A 17,091-nucleotide genomic window follows, 5' to 3' on the forward strand; every position below is an offset into this window, starting at 1 on the left:
TGTTTTATACCACTTGTCATAAAGCAAGAAGTCAGTTCTGTCTGGTAAAATAAAATATACTTTTTGTACTCTTGGGCTTTGTAAGGACTATTCTAATGAATTTATATATTTGAAAATCAGTACACTTAAACATGTATTTGAGATGGTTGGCACTAAAAGTGTTTTACATTTATTTTAGAAGTTGAAATATTTGCAGACATGTAATGAATTATTTTGGGGATAGAATGCAAGCTTAAATATCAAATTTGTGCTCACTTATCCACCTACCTATACACACGGCCTAAAGGTGATTTCCGTGGTATTTTTAGTGTGCTTACATTTTTATGTGAGCTGTCACGTGCGGTCAGCTGTGGCATTTCCCACATATACTGTTACATCAGCACTAAAGTCTGTGTGGGCATTTCAGATTGCCACCCCAGAGCTGCTGTAAATGCGTACGCATATACACATGTGCACATGGACATGTGTGCAGGTGTCCTGCTGCCTCTGACTCAGCAGCTCGCAGTCCCAGCCCTGTGGTCTAGTACAGTGCTCATCACCGATTACTTCTGTAAGAGGGATCGTCAGCCGTGGAGGACCATGTTCATTTACACACTGGCCTTTCTCATTTAGACCTAGGAGGGAGGAGGTACGGAATTATTAAACAGGAAATCAATACTTCAGTAGTTTCCTACCTGATGAAGTGGTTTTCGTAAGAAATAGAATTAGAGCCAGTGTGGGCATGGAGGCAGGACTAAATCAGAAGGGGTTAAAAAAGCCAATCATGTACCTCAACACAGAATTACTGAAGATAGACAAGATTTCTTGGTTTTAGAGGTTCACTTGCCTTACCTGAGCTTATAGACTGCCTATCAGAGTATCACATGGTCTCCTAAAAGCACCTACTGTATCTCTCTCTCTAGGGTAGGGTAAGTGTTCACTGACGATTGGGATTCCTGAATTCTTTGTGTAACGCTTACCCCAAATGGTAATATTTATGATAACTAACTTGATGTAACACTAAGCTTTTGTCTGCCCTTGGTCACAGTCCCACCTTTCTATTTTATAATGTTAGCTTTCATTAAAGGCTTCCTGCCATTCAACATGTTTGATATCTCAGCAGCTTTTTATAGTGAACTGTCCAGAGCTGGTGTCAGAATTTGGAATAGACCAGTCTGGTCCCCTCAGAGTATCCCCTTCCTGCACACTTGGAGCCCACCGATAGCTGTGAGCCCCCGTTGCTCCACTTCCTGTCTCTGTGATTTGCCTTTTAAAAAATGCTTCATATAAATTGAATCATATGATGAATAGTCTTGTAACCCCGCATAATTGTTTTTTGTTTGTTTGTCTCGGTAGCATCTTTTTGTTGAGTACTCCTGCTTAGGTGAATTCTTCCACCGTTTTACCTTTCTGATCAATTCAGCTGTGCGCACTGGCATGGATCTTTACGGGAATATTGTTTCCTAGTCCAAGGTAGATTCCCAGGAGTGGGACGACTGGGCCCAGCAGACAGTGTATTGGCTGCTCGCAGTCCCACCCACAGTGAGGAAGGCTTCTTCACACCAGTGCCATGGTTTATGGTGATCCTGGGGGCTGTGTGTTGCCACCTCACAGCGAGGACTCTGTTTCCTCCTTTGAATCTCCCTCCTGATAATTCTGTCCTGTGTTTAGTTGTGTAAGGAGGACAGGTACCAGGTGTGCCAGGTGAGCAGAGGCTGTGGAGCCACAGCTTCTGGTCACATGACCTTATTTTTACCCCCGCGTAGGTGCCTTTGACAAAGTGGTCTCCATTTTAGTACTTTCCGAATACTCTTTTGAGAAATATTTGTATATTCTGGAAAAACTTTGTCTGGAGTTTTTTTCCCCCAAAAAAATCTATGGTCTGTCTTTTCATTTTCTTCTGAAGACTAAATAGTTTTAAATCTGATGGAGTCCTATTCAGTTTTTTAATGGGTTGTGTTTAGGGCTTTTTTGAAATGTCTTCTAGTAAATAGATAATATATTTGTGTGCTTATAAAATAACAAAAGTTGATGTGAAGGGATTCAGAGCAGCCTCTTGCTGTGGGTCCGTGTAGAGGCGCAGTGGCATTTCCCCATGTGTCCAATGCTGGTTGACCCAGGTTTTGGAAATTGGGAACCTTTGTTGGTTCAGGGAAGCTCTTCCCGGCGAGTTAGAGGATGACAGACCTGTGAGTGTCTTCACTGCATCCCAGGCTATGGGATAGAAACTGATTTCCTCATTTTGACTGTGGTAAAGCCTCCAGTTCCTGCCCGCGTTCTCTGTAAACAGCCCTCTTTCCTTTACCACCTCTCAGCCGGCCTACACCTCACTGTATAGACAACTCACAGCCATCCTCCTGCCTCTGCTTCCCAAGTTCTGGCCTTACAGGCCTGTGCTACCATGCTTAACCATAATCTGATTCCAGAAATAAGTCATTTTAGGTGTATTTCTTCCTATGACCCTGTGGGATCCTTGATTACTCAGTGTGAGACCATCTCAATAGACCCAGTCTCCAAAGTCTGTAATGAGTGGCCTGTGTTTGCTGCAGGGTAGGTACACTTGTGCTTTGTTTACTAAAAGTAACTTTTAATAGTTCCTTTTAATCCAATAGGATTTGAAGTTTTAATTTCTTTCAAGGACTTGCTGTATGAGGTCATTCCTGTTTGCCAGTTTCTGGCTGTTTGGAGTGGTTGAGGAAGGTTTCAAGTGAGGAGTGGGGGAAGTCAGAAAGACCTTTGCATTTGTAAAGAGCTGTAGAAGTGGAGCCTTGGGGTTCAGTTAACCCCCCCCCCCCCCCCCCCCCCCCCCCCCCCGGCTTTGTATTCCCAGGCCTCTTATTCCCAGGCCTCTGAATATCTCCTGGCTATTCAGTGGGGGATGAGGTTAGGAGCTGCAAAACTCACAAGCTTTGCCTTCTCTCTCTCCCTCCCTCCCTCTCTCTTTCTCTCTCTCTCTCTCTCTCTCTCTCTCTCTCTCTCTCTCCCCTCATACACACACAGACAGACTCAGAAACACAGTGTGAGACAGATAGGCAGGCAGGTAAACCTACCTTGAGTTTTTGTAATGCATGTTAGGTCACAGGACAACTTTCAGGAGACAATTTTTCCCACTCCTGTGAGCTCTAGGGATCAAACGCACAGACATAACATGCAGCACCCATATAATAAAATAAATAAAAATAACAAGAACCCTTTAACCTGCAGCTGTGCTTCAGACTGTCTCAGGTATTGTGACTGAATAGCAGGCTTCTCCCAAGGCAGCCAGCCAAGTGCTGTGTTGGTGGGAGGGCCCATGTTTATAGGTAGTACAGCACCAGTATGCAGCGCTAAGTTCCAGGCCATGAAACTGAGCTTTTTCTTTGGAAAACTTTGTCTTGGCCTCTTCGTATTTATTTTTAGAAAAAAAAAATGTTTAAAATCTGTGGAGAGTAGTCAGAAGCTCAAGTCTCTGAGGGCCGAGCTGCCCCGTGCAGTTGGGAATACCTGCACTCTGTCAGAGTGGAGCGTTCTGACATGCCTGCATTCAAGCTGAAAGTGAAAGACTTGAAGCTTGGGTGTGCATGGATAAGAAGTAGCTGTCATCACGCGATAAAAGAGAAAGCACTCCAAGAGCCTGGGTGGCGCCCTGCCCTGCTCCTCGCCTTATGTCATCGTGACAGTAGAATGTGCTGTACTGTGGCAGCGAAGCTGGCCGTCGTCCAGTACTGCAGGGAGCTGCTGTGAGCTCTTCTTCTGGTCTGTGAGTGCTGAGGGGAATTAGCCAAGATGGAAGGAAGAAGCCAAAGGTGAGCACAGGTACAGGTGCTGTGTTTCAGTGGAGTTAAAATGACCCAGAGATCTGCTCTCTGCGCTAGGCCCGAGGCTCTCACCTTCCTCTCTCAGGGTACTACGATGGCGTTGTCAGGAGCAGGCCAGCCGCCACGTAGGTCTGACTGGGCACCTGCTGCCAGCCTCCAGCCTGAGTCCAGTCTCTGTGAGCCACATGATGGAAGGCGGAAGCTAGAAGTTGTCTTCTAACACACGTAATAAATAAACTAAATGTTAACATTTTAAAAGTCAAAAGCCATATGCTAAATTTTTATTTAGAAGAATATAAAATGCCTATAAACTTTGCTGAGTCATATATTTCCCAGTGTTCCAATATAATTATAAAAACGTAGTAAGCTACATACTGTAACATAGTGAACAAGCCTGCATTCTTTTTATTTTCAACATAATATTTTTATCTGGGAATCTTACACAGTGCACGTGTATCACACCCACTTCTCAGTCCTTCCAGGTCCACCACCTCCACTCCTGTTCCCTCCCCCAGGAAGGAAGAGACAAATATGTGCAGTCCAGTTTGGGTCGCCCAGACACTCCCGGGAGCATGGCCACACGCGAGCATGGCCACACGCTTAGAGATAACGCCCTGCGTGTGTTCCTCCTCCCTGTCACGATTTGTAAGGGCTTTCTTCAGTGGCTTCCCGTCTATTCTTCATTCTTGTTTTTAGAAATTTCTTTCAAGGTTTCACTGATTCCTTGTTTGTGTTGAACTGTTTTCTCACGGTTTTATATCTCCTATCACACAGACAGCGGGGTGTAAAGACGGGCTGGTGTCCTCCCGCTCTCCTGAGAGCCGGATGGCTCCGCTCTTCCCGTCCTCCCAATGGCCTGGCACTCCCTGCTCCTTGGTGCCCTTCCTTGACAACTGTTTGACTTCTGGGTTCCTTGTGATGGCTTAATTTTATCCCAGTCATTCCCTTTCTCAGGGTTGTGTATCTTGTCTTGTTGCTCTGAGATATGAAAGAAAGATACACTGTTCTCTGAAGAAGCTTAGGTCTAGGTGGAATGGGCAGGAAGTTGTATGCTGTGAGTGGCCCACACTGAGGATGTGCTGTGAACAGTGAGGGCAGAGTAAAGATGGAGTCTTAATGAAGACATAAAGAGGCAGACAGCTGGAAAGGGAAGGGGCTCAGGCCACACATCACACGCCACTGTGAAACTGTGAAACCCTCACCTGTGTATGCCGTGGAGCCTAAAGGCTCCTGGCCACTCTGCTGAGAGACTTTGTCTGCATGTCGTTAGATACGCCTGAAATTGACAGCAAGTTCAGAAATGGTGTAAAGTCACTGTGGAACTGGGTAAAATTGAGGCTGGGGACTTGGAATAGCCAACTTAGATGATCCAACTTCAAAATTATTTTCTTTGTGCAGGTCCTCTGTGTGTGTGTGTGTGTGTGTGTGTGTGTGAGAGAGAGAGAGAGAGAGAGAGAGAGAGAGAGAGAGAGAGAGAGAGAGTAAAGAGAGAGAATGAGTCGCAGTCTTACTATTTATTGACCCTCTGTGACTTGCTGTGTAGATCAGGCTAGTCTGGAACTCATTCAGCTGCCTCTGCCTTGCGAACGCTGGGGATGAAGGTGTGTGCCACCATACCTGGCAGTTATCTTATTTTTAATATGCTTTCTGAGAAAACCACAGAAGTCCAAAAAATAGAATTTTGGTGAATTCGTGTTTTTCCTTCTTCTGTGTGGTTTCTGTGCAGCAATTCTCCGTGTGGAGTGTTGATTTCAGACACAGCTGCTGGGGTATGAACACAAACCTGGAGGCGTCCTTCAGGTGGTGGGCAGGACTGGAGTTCCCCCTCGCTGTCTGAGAGCCCGAGCTCTTGCTGCAGCAGCCCAAGGTCGCCGGGCCGCTGCTCCCACTGGAGTGAGTGTGTGGATGTGTGAGCACACACAGAACTGCAGCCCCGCTGCTCCGGTAGATGGAAGGGTGCAGCATGGCTCTATAATCTAGTCACTCTCCCACCACAGACCGGGAACTAATGTCTCTCTGTGCTCTCCTCCCATTTGAATTGGACAGCCATTAAAATTTTAATGGATCTAGGTGTCTGAGTTTATGAAATAAGTTTGCTGTTGGATTCTGTAGAATGTGAAATGACATTTCCCATGTGAGACCTTAGATAGAATCTTATAATTTTCTAAGGTTTTCAGCTAGCCTGGTATTTCTTTTGTATTGGTTTGCTAATATATTTTTACAAACAAACTTTTACGGGAAACCTAGAAAGGCCAATTATACCTTCACTTATGGCCAAACTTCCATGCCATTGATTAACGTTTTTAGAGACTAGTTTCTGGATGGGATTAGACATGCCAGGAGTGTGATCACGTGAGGAAAGAGAAGCAAGGTTGGCCTCAGTGCCCCCGTCACTCTATGCCCTATAGCAGGGTGTCATATTGTCATCATATAACTTGTGGGTTGTAGATGCTCTTGGTGCTAACGCAGTGTTTGCTGTTGAGGAGCAGGGCTGTGGTGATCCACACAGCAGAGGGCCGCCCTGCAGTGGGAGCCCTCCTTTGTACCTTCTCCCCAGCACGGTTTCATTGTTCTCTATTCTTTATTGCTTTTATATTTTATGGAAGAAATGCTGCCTACAGTGGGAAGTCTAAAAGCAATTTAAATGTTGGCCCTTTGTGAGCAAGGGTCTACTATAATCCTTGATAAGGTTCAGCCTGAACTTGGTGTCTCTAGTTTATTAAACTTCACATGCACTGTAAATGTAGTGAGTCTCGATTGCATTCCTCCCCGTCCTCACTGTGTCCAGCACACAGGCACTGCCGACTAGCCTTGCTGATACAGAGTCTCCTCAGATCCGCCCGCACCCATTGATGCATGTCTCTTCTACAATCAAAGAACTAAAGTGATTGTTTTCTTTCTCTATTAATGGAGATGATGTGATGCTGGATCCAACAAAAGATGCCTCAGATTTCCATTCCATGTTTAGTTTGTATCTTAATCTCAAGAGACTAAATGAGTTAGCCTGACTTTTCCAAAAGTGGTGAGCACAGGCCTGTGTGGCAGTTACGCTGTCCTGGCCCCAGCAAATGAAGTTGCATGTGCACACATTCTGTGTCTGAGGTGTGCTGTCTGTCTGTCGGCACTGGGCTCAGCGCTACGCGGTCACTTTATGCAGCACAGCAGTGGTGTCTCGGGTGAGGGAAAGGTGCAGCAGGCCTGGGTGCCTGGGATGTGAGCCCAAAGTGGAAAGAGAAGTCATCCTACACTCTACAGCTACCCTCTGCCTGTTGCGCATGTACTGATGCGTGCATGTGGAATGCACAAGCAGCAGTAACAGTTTTAAGAGAAATACTTTGAAATGTCTAGTTTTTTAATTGTATCCATTTTTTTAGGTGAATAAGGCTTAATGTTCAACTTTTACCTGTTTAAACTTATAGTCAGGAGGCTCTTCACCAGTTTGTTTAAATCGTCTCAACAGTCACCAACTACATTTTCTATTATGGCTAATTATATGGTTTTAATTTTAAATTTCGGTTTATGTCCTTCTCACTAAGAAATATAATGGCTGTAAGCAAAAGTCATGCGAATGCACGTGCTTAGAAGTTGATGATACCATCTAAAGAGCCAAGGCTCTGGAAGTATTTAAAAATAAAATGCTATATGTACTGGATAGGTTGTACATGGAGACGGGACACACGGGCTGTGATCGTGCCTTGTAACTGGCACTGAGTGAGCGGAGACCCGGAAGATGTTAATAGAGTGCGGTCAAAGGCTTGTCGCTCTCTGATAAACAGCACTCTCCTGTTTGTGATCACGGGGTAAAAGCCCAGTGCCCAGGCCTGCTTGTTTTTACTGCTGCAGCGTGTAGTGTGCTCTTAAGATGAAGATCTCATTCCCCAGGAAGCATTTCTGTGTAAGATTAATTGCCCTTTTAAAATCAGTGTTTGATGTATTCCTCTGGCCATATCCTGGCTTGCTTTACCCCCTGACCTGACCTCACTGACTGTTGCCACCGCGGCCGAGTCAGAGCGTGATGTATGCGCTTCAGATTTCAGTCTGTGCTGCCTCAGGTCAGGGGCTTGGGTCTGTACTTTATTCATGAACATAGCTGAGGAATTCATCAGATTAGACTAGCCAGTGGAAATGAAAAAGCTAGTCTCCTTATTGGTCTTAAAACTTTCTTAGAATTATTAAGTTATTTTTAACAAAATTTGTCTTTGAATCATAAAATAACCCTGAAGCTGCAATAGCTAAATTGGTCTGAGCTTCCTGCTCCTCCATACTTAGAGGTGTGAACCTCAAAAGAGATTGATCCCGTTGAAACCTCTCACGAAAGGCTGTGGCCTTTCATCTCTTCCTTTAGTGTCCTTTTTAAACTAAGATTCCAGTTGCATCTGTCAGTCAGAAAGAAACTGCAAGATGTCCTGAGAAGCTGAGGCAGCCTGTTCTAAAGACCTCGCATGCTTCTTGTTGCAGTCACCTGAGCACTGTCCCCTGGACCTGAGCACTGTCCCCAGCAGGCCAGTGATGGTAGGTGAGCTCTCAGGAAGCAGGGTGAAGAGAAGAGCCGTCTACACGAGCAGCATCCCCTCACTTGTCGTTTCTGTTTAAGTGGGGTTTGTTGTTTGGATTGGGGGGTGTTGTTTGTTTGTTTGTTTGTTGTTTGTTTTTGAGACAGGCTTTCTCTGTGTAGCACTGTAGACCAAGCAGGCCTCAAACTCATAAAAAGAATCTTAAAGTCTTTTAAACAATATAATCATAATATGTCAGGGCTCCCTTGATTTTTAGGTGGGGTATTTCACTGGATTTTTATGTTGACTATATTTTATGACTTTTGAATTTTGAATGTCATTTAATTTGTATATTACTGAGCTGGGGTTTTGTCCCCCCCCCTTTTGATCAGTGCCACCAAATAATTAGAGACTAAGTTCTTATAACCTCTTGATTGCCAATCACATAATTAAGTCCCTGTTATCTTATTATATATCTTGGTAGATATCTAGTACCAAAAGAATTAACTTGCTGTCCTTGAGAGCATATCCCTTCCCTTCTCGTGACCCTCTTCCTCACCCTGCACTCCCACTGACTTGACCCCCCACCCTCATGGTCTTCTGTAGCCCTGCCCGGCCTAGAATGTGCTGTGTGACCTTGACCTCTGTTTCTTTTGTTTCTACCCCAAATTGCTGGAATTCTGAGTGTGTGCCGCTACAGCCGACTTGGGTGGTGCTAGAGATCACACCTGAGGCATTGTGCACCCTTAGCAACCTCTCTGCTGCGTGGACTATACCTCGGACTCATTTCTCTATAGCATTTTCTTTCTTTTTTTTTTTTTTAAAGATTTATTTTTTTATTTTATTTATATGAGTACAGTGTCTTCAGACACACCAGAAGAGGGCATCAGATTCCATCACAGATAGTTGTTAGCCACCATGCGATTGCTGGGATTTGAACTCAGGACCTCTGGAAGAACAGTCAGTGCTCTTAACCGTTGAGCCATCTCTCCAGCACCTCTATAGCATTTTCATAACCTAGGAAGGGTAGAGAAATGAACTAACTTTATTGAGTACCTGCTGTGTCCACATCCTCTTGCAGGTTCAACTGGGCTCACTTCTTAAATTCTTCTTTTATTCTTCAAGGAGCCCTAGAGATGAGTCTCTCTAAGTCATCTCTAAGATGAGGAGTTGGAGATGCATTCAGCTGAGGATTCAAAGCTACTAAGTGTTGATGGCTGACATCTGAAGGAGAGGTTTTGCTGCTGTGGCATGAGACAGTGGGACCCTGACTAGGACTGTGAGGTCTGCTAGGACTTTGTAGAGCAGAGGACCCTCAACTCATGGCGAAGGTGGCCTTGGGTCCTGAGCACCAGACAGGACTTGGAATATATCTCAGTCATACGCCATCCTTCACTGCATTACCAACCCAGCCTCCTCAGGAAATGTCAAGACAGGGTGTGATGGCTTCTCTTGATGCGTGGAGCATGTCTGAGAATAGGCATCACTGAGGTTGGTGAGAAGGGCAGCAGAGGGACAGGCCAGCTGTGGGTTTGTCTTCCATTAACCTTCCTCGTGCTGCTGCTGGTGAATCAGATTGTGAACTATGACTCTGTATGAAACCTTCACTTCCTATAGAAGGAAATCTCCAAGGAATGAGGTTGGCCATCCATTCCCAGGGTGGGAATTCAAGGGTCTGAACTCCGAGTATGTCTGTTAGTAGCACCTGACTGCATGATTGGCCTTTCTCCTTATGTCTGATTTATATTATTGCATGCATTTATACTGTTGTACATATATCTGTATACTGGCAGCATTTTTTATGTGTGCCTGTACTTTTCCTTAGCAACTTAACCAATAGGATTTTACTGTTTGTTTTTGATACTTTTACCGTTCTCACAGAGCCAGAATATCACACACACACACACACACAGTTCATTTTTGTTTTTAATCTGTGTCTGTATTTGCAGGCTGGAGAGTGATAAGGACATCGTGTAGGGAACCAAACGCAGGCCCTGTTAGAAGAGCAGAGCCATTCCCGAGCCGTGGGCTAGTCTTTCCAGGCCGAATATATTTTCCTTAAAATACAACCATATTAACGGTATTCACTTTAAAGTATTCTGATTTTTACTGTAAACACATAATACTGTGTGTCTGCTTTTCAGAACTAGAAGTCTAAACCCTCATACATGAAGGAGTATGAAAGCCCAGTGTTCCAGGTGAAGCCTTCCTGTGTTTAACACACCCCAGAACCCTGACCCAGAAGGTTCATCCTGCAGCATTGTTGGGGTCAGAGCCTTTGAAAGGGCTGTGGCTGCGACTGCGGCCGGGGCCCTCTCTCTTGCCCACCACTTGCTGGGATCTTGCTCTTCTGCTTGGCCTCAGAGCTGTGGAAATGACTGGTCTTCATGAATGGTTTGTGCTGGGAGATTGTCTGAAAGCAGCTCAGCCTAAGACTGAACTGGACCGAGCTCCAGACTCGGGACAGGAGCATTGGGACTGTCGGTGAATCTGACTATAAACACCTAATAGTTCGATTTCTTTTTTAAATTTTACTAACTATACTATAGTTCTGTAAAATAAATATATTTTTAGAAGATTCACATCACAAATGGAAGGTTACAGCAGAGTCCGAGTTCCCTGCAGAAGTGGCCTGTGAATGGTCCCAGCTGCTTGTCTTGATTACTGTTTTAAATGCTTGCCTAGTTTACAGCTTCTCCTGGGGAGACAGCTGCCTTCTGCTCACCTCAGATAGTCTAGCTTGGTGAGCAGGTGGGATCTAAAATTCCTCAGGGGGCAGCGTGGCCTGGGGCCCCTCCCCAGCTCCATGCTGGGAAGATCTCTCAGAAGTACATGTGCTGACGTCCCAGAGGGCACCCTCCACATACAGTTTTAGAAACTCCAGTGGGGCTAGAGTAAAGCTTTGACGGTAGTACTTGCCTGGCGAGCCCTGATGTAGTCACCTGACAACAAAATCCCAAGTGGGAGAGGAGTGCAGTGTGGTCCTCAGTCAAGACGTGAGGAGGAAGCCTCGAGGCTCATTGAGAAACAGGCCTGGCTGCCGTCCTGTTTAGTGGAACAAGCTCATCCGGACTAATTCTGTGTTGTTAGGGAACTGTGAGTTAATTCCCGCCCTCCTCTTGCTAGTGTAGACGGTTGATGGTACCCAGCCGCCGCGCTTCATTGTTGTTTATGGACACTTGAGATGCTAGTGGTTTGTATAGGATTGGCCCAGAGAGTGACCCTATTAGTGGCCTTGTTGGAGTGGGTGTGTCAATGTGGGTGTGGGTTTAAGACCCTTGCCCTAAGTTGCCTGGAAGTCAGTCTTCCCCTAGCAACTTTCAGATGAAGATGTAGAACTCTCAGCTCCTCCTGCACCATATGTGCCTGGATGCTGCCATGTTTCTTCTTTGATGACAATGGACTGAACCTCTGAGCCTGTAAGCCAGCCCAATTAAATGTTGTCTTTTAGAAAACTTGTGTTGGTCATGGTGTCTGTTCACAGCAGTAAAACCCTAACTAAGACAGAAGTTGGTACCAGGGACTGGGGTATTGCTGTGATAGGCACGACCATGCTTTTGTTTGGAAGAATGTAGATTTTGGGACTTCGGATTTGGAAAGCCAGGAAATGCTTTAAGTGGGGCTTAATGGGCCAGCCTAGGAGGAATATGGAAGACAGTGGTACTGGAGTCATTTGAACTGTGTAGGCCTGATGGCCCAAGAGGTTTCAGTGGAGAAGAACTTTAATACGTGTCTGAGAGACTGTTTTGTGATGTTTTGGTGAAGAACATGGCTGCTTTTTGCCTTTGTCTGAAGAGACTGCCTAGGGCTAAGGTACAGAGATTTATATTAACTGCATCTGCAAAGGAAGTCTCAAAAAAGCCCAACAGAGACTTTGTTCTCTGGTTAAGTCTGATGAAGAGAATTTTGAACAAACATAGCAAGCTGAGAAAGGAAAAGTTCAAAATACATAATTTGAGTATTAAAGGGGCTCCAGGAAGTGAAATGGAGCTGAATTCAAGGATATTAAATTGAATATAGGGAGTGGTGACCTGGGGGCAAGATTCCACCCAGCTAAATTTAGGTCCAGGCTTAGTAGTACTAGCCTTTAATCCCAGGAGGCAAAGATAAGCAGATCTCTGAGTTCTAGGCCAGCCTAGAACTGAGCAAATTCTAGGTGAAGAAAAACAAATCAGTCTATGAAGCAAGATTCAGGACAGCCAACTCAGGCAGTGAAGGAGCTGGGAAAAAGGAAGCTAGTGGAAGACTGACTTCCAGGCAACTAGGGTGAGGGTCTTAAGCCCACACCCACAGTGACACGGTCACTCCCTGGGCCAATCCTATATAAACCACCACACAGTGAGAAGGCTGTACAGCGCACTGTGTACCACAGTCCGCCATGCTCGCTGCCAGGACGTCCGAGAGCACCAGGAGCAGTGCTTACAGTTGCCAGGGCCACCCTGCCCCATCCCAGGAATCCCCTGTTTAGTTAGAGAAGTCAGGAAACAAAGCCGAGAAGTCCTGATGAAGTGTTGGACCCATGCGTGCTGTGACAGCAGCGTCCCACATGGGTGTCTTGTCCCTGCTTCCTTTCCCTTTGTTTTGAGGTGGGGTCTTAGTCTATAGAATAAGAGTATTTAGAGAAACCTATATCTACTGAAATGTTTTCAGCGATTGTAAGAGCTGTTCTCTAGACTCTGCCTCCCCTGTGCTCAGATTTCAAACGAGGCCACCGTGCCAGGCCTTAGCGCATGTCTTCAGTTGCCGGAAGAGAGGTATGGCACAGGCAGGCCCGACTTAGGTGTCCAAGTTTAGAACAAGTTCATGCAAGAGTTAAGAATGACCACAGCTTGAAAGCTGGAGAACCAGAGCCTGGCTGCCCAGCGTGCGGGGGCACGATGACGTGACAGGTGGGATGTGGTGGAGCACTTCTGAGGTTCCCCGGCTCGCACAGGGACGAGAGGACTCCATGTGCTCTAAGGAGAAGCCTCACCCACCTAAACGAGTGCGTGTGCAGCACTGGCTGGGCACAAGTGAATTCACGCTGCTGTTAGCGCTGCTCCGGGACCTCTGCTGTGAGCGCTGCCCTGCCAGTTCTTCCTCTCAGAAAGGGCAGCTGGCTTGAGAACCTGTACACACGAGGAGCTTTTACTGTCACCACACTTTCAGTTTTTGACTCAGTTCCAAGTAGGAGGAAATTCTGAGAATATTAAAATAGCTCAAAGGAATATATAATAAGAATATTAAGAGAACCATACTGGAAATGTTTTCAGATATTCTAAGAAAGGTTTAATACAGTAAAACCTTGGCGATAGAGAACTTAGAAGATGAATCATTCTAGAGAACTGTGTTCATCCATCTCAACACCAGTTCTTAAGTCTTCCCAAAGGTCGGAGGTGTGGTCTTCTGGGCTGCACAGCTCCAGAGGCTTCTGAAGGCATTCGCCAGCCATTCTGTGTGTTAATGCTGTGATTGGAGCCAGGCTGTCCCAGCCCTTAGAGCCGGGACGGGCACTTGGAGTAGAGCAGAGATGCAAGCAGCAGCTGTAGTGCTCCTGTCCGCCAGAGCATCCGCCTTGTTGTCTTTCGTTCCCAGGATGCTGGGGGATGCCGTTATATTTTGAAGACAATGTTAAGGAGTTGTGCCACAGGGTAACAAATAGTTCCTTCTTTTCCTTTGTGACAATTTTTGTTTGGTTTGGGGGAGTATTTTGGAGGGGTGCTCTTTATGGGTTTGTTTGTTTGTTTGTTTGTTTTTGCTTCTTTAATTGTTAATACAATTTAAATGTAAAGGCATTAATTGCAGCATCCTTTAAATTGTTTATATTTGGATTTGTGTTAGCATGGAGGTGGTTGCCCACATGTCTTGGTCTGAGTATGGAGGTCAGAAGACAGCTTGGGGGACTAGGCTCTCTCCTTCCTCCGCGTGGGTGGGAGAGATCACACTCAAAGCCATCTGCCAGCAACTGCTTTTCCCTGCAGAGCTCTGCAGCAGGCCCTGTAGAGCTGTTTTAATTAGCAAGCAGATAGTAGCCAAAACTGATCAGTTTTGTGACTCTTAGTGTAGAATCTTTAAGCCAGATTGTTGGTTCTCTGTGATCTCGGCTTTAATTGTGCTTTTTTTATTACTTCCAACACTTTGGGAGACACTTGAGCACGTTTCAGAGAATCAGCAGACTCCGTTCTGTTAGGCATCCTCTCCAATCCTTGTCTGACTCTGGATCATTGCTACTGTATATTTTTAAAGGAGTGTGTGTGATGTGGCCTTCCACAGAGTTGCCATTTTAACGGCCTTCTGTGGTGGTTTTAACTGTGTAGCTAGAGTATTTTGGTCAGTGGGTTCACCCTGCTGTTTTCTGCTGCATGGTTTCACTAACGTCAATCTCAGGCAAGCACAGTAATTAAGAAAGAACAAACACTTTCGCAGAGTAACAGAATCTTTATCAGAATTCACTGCAGCCCTCAGGTTTCTGTTTAGGATGAGACATTTTGCAACATTTAAACTTTCTCCTTGTCTTCATTTCCTATCGAGGGGATAAAAAAAGTTTGAAATCTATTGAGTTCACTAAGGAATCTGAAAAGGCAATGCATCATCTTTTCCCGGGCTTGCTTCTTTATTGATTACTATTGGCTTTCTCTCTTGGAACAGATGGGGAGAAGAGGAGCCAGGTGATGATTCACGGGATCGAGCCGATGCTGGAAACCCCTCTGCAGTGGCTGAGCGAGCATCTGAGCTACCCAGACAACTTCCTCCACATTAGCATTGTCCCCCAGCCAACAGATTGAAGGGGCGTGTCCTCCTTGCCATGTGGAACCACCTTGAGTCGGGACACCCTTGCTTCAGTCAGTTCAGTGGAGGCAACAGAAACCCGGGCTGCTGCCAGCCCAGGAGGAGATTTCTCGGGAGATAGGGCACCGGGCAGGACTGCGTGTGCACCTGTGCTTTGCCCCGCTGCTGTCAGTAAGCCTCAGCTGAGACAGACAGGACACTGCAGCCTCTTCTTCTGGTGACATACAAGGCAGCCGAAGCCTTTGCTCAATGAAAAAAAAATGGAAATGTGCCACAGTTTGTATTTCTGATTAACAAATAAGTGGGGTATTTCCTAAGGAGACCGTGGTTGGACCTTAGGCAGGAGAGTGGAAACATTGGTTGAATTTTCAATAGAATTAGACTTAAGAAAGTAAAAGAGAAATTCTGTTATTAATAACTTGCAGTAATTTTTTTGTAAAAGATCAAATTACAGTAAACCCATCTTTCCTTAATGAGAATTTCCTGTTTACAGTCAGCCTATTGGTATGCAAACAATCTTGTAACTTTGATAATGAACAGTGAGAGATTTTTAAATAAAGCCTCTAACTATGTTTTGTCATTTAATAACATACAGTTTGTCACTTTTCAAGGATCTCCTGAATCTAGACTAAGCCACTTTCTGTTCTGTGTTTCCATTTCTCTCTGGCACAGCAAGTGTGCAGGGCATAGGGTTACTTGTCTCAGGAGCTATCACAGGATTTATTACTGTGACTTGAAAATCTGTCTTCTATATACTAAAGGTGTAAAGAATACTGTCTTCGCTGTTATGTTGGTCACTGAAAACCTGTCAAATCATAGTATGCCAAGTATCTGTCTACAATTAATTTTGGATATTTTGAATCTCCCGTTCCTTTCAGTGTTTTTTGTTGTTGTTTGTTTGTTTTAGTTATTTAGACTCCTGGATTACTATGTTGCTGTGGCTTCCGGCAGCCAGGCTTTAAAGCCTGAAGGTGACCTGTCCTAGACTGCAGTAGCTTTTCCTTATCATTACCAAAAACATCCAGAGGTTACTGGAACTTCTACCACAGCGAGGGAAGTTTGCTGCACTCTCCCGGTGGCTGCTTGGAGACCCCTGCCAGTGGTTTGTGACCTAGCTTGCTGTCCGCATTGAATGTCAACCATCTGAGTATGCTAAAAGATATCATAAAATAATGGTTTTAGATTCAATAATAAAGATGAATGTTTTCTTATACAAATTATGTGGTGGCTCAAGTGAGATTCTGAGAGTGCTCCCTGCCTTCCTCTCCTTCCCTGCACCCCCTGTCCTCTCCCCGTGCCCTCCCTCCCTGGACCCCTGGACCCTGCCCTCTCCCCCTGACCTCCCTCCCTGGACGCCCTGCCCTCCCTCCCTGGCCCCTGTTCTCCCTCCCTAGACCCCCTACCCTCTCCCCCTGCCCTCCCTCCCTGGCCCCTGTCCTCCCTCCCTAGACCTCCTACCCTCTCCCCCTGCCTTCCCTCCCTGGACCCCTGTCCTCTCCCCCTGCCTTCCCTCCCCAGCCCCCTGCCCTCCCTCCCTGGACCCCTGCCCTCCCTCCCTGGACCCCTGCCCTCCCTCCCTAGACCCCCTGCCTTCTCCCCCGTCCTCCCTCCCCAACTGTGATCTTCCGCTAATTTACAGCACTTTTTTTTTTCACAAAAAGAAGATGAAGTTGGCCAAAGAGCAAATATTCTAGAATAGAGGTTGTGAGCATAATAGAAGAAACAGCACTGAGTGTCAGTCACAGAAAGGTAGAAGCTAGCAGGCCAACTCCGGCTGACAGCAAAGTGCCGGTTCAGTGAAGTCGGGAGGGGAGCAATGCCAGTTACCTACGTACGCGCAGCTCACTGACTTGGTGTCTTTGCACAACATTGGTCCGGGTATGAGTGTTCGTCTGCCGAGCATGGGGAGTTTCCCCTTTGGAGTTTTGACAAACTAAGGAGAGGTCACCGAAGGATCGGACGCCCAGGAGGACATGTGAGGTGTGGTCAGAAGGGTAACTATGGCAACTTTACAAGTGACACTGGGGTAAGGGATTCCAGGGGCTTTAGGGCTC

The 17,091-nt window shown here is 46.0% G+C and overlaps 1 protein-coding gene across 3 annotated transcripts in view; it reads left to right on the forward strand.

Moving 5' to 3' along the window:
- Positions 1-16,254, forward strand: part of Atg5 (autophagy related 5) — a 100,649-nt gene extending 84,395 nt beyond the window's left edge. For 2 of the 3 annotated variants that reach the window (XM_052163929.1, XM_052163931.1), the window contains one exon: positions 14,897-16,254. In XM_052163929.1, the coding sequence (XP_052019889.1) occupies positions 14,897-15,033 (137 nt within the window). In that variant the 3' untranslated portion in view covers positions 15,034-16,254. The remainder of the gene's footprint in view (positions 1-14,896) is intronic. The other variant, XM_052163930.1, reaches the window with a different exon arrangement.
- Positions 16,255-17,091: the final 837 nt, after the last annotated feature.

This window comes from Apodemus sylvaticus, chromosome 19 (genome assembly GCF_947179515.1).
Source record: "Apodemus sylvaticus chromosome 19, mApoSyl1.1, whole genome shotgun sequence".
Lineage (NCBI taxonomy): Eukaryota > Metazoa > Chordata > Mammalia > Rodentia > Muridae > Apodemus > Apodemus sylvaticus.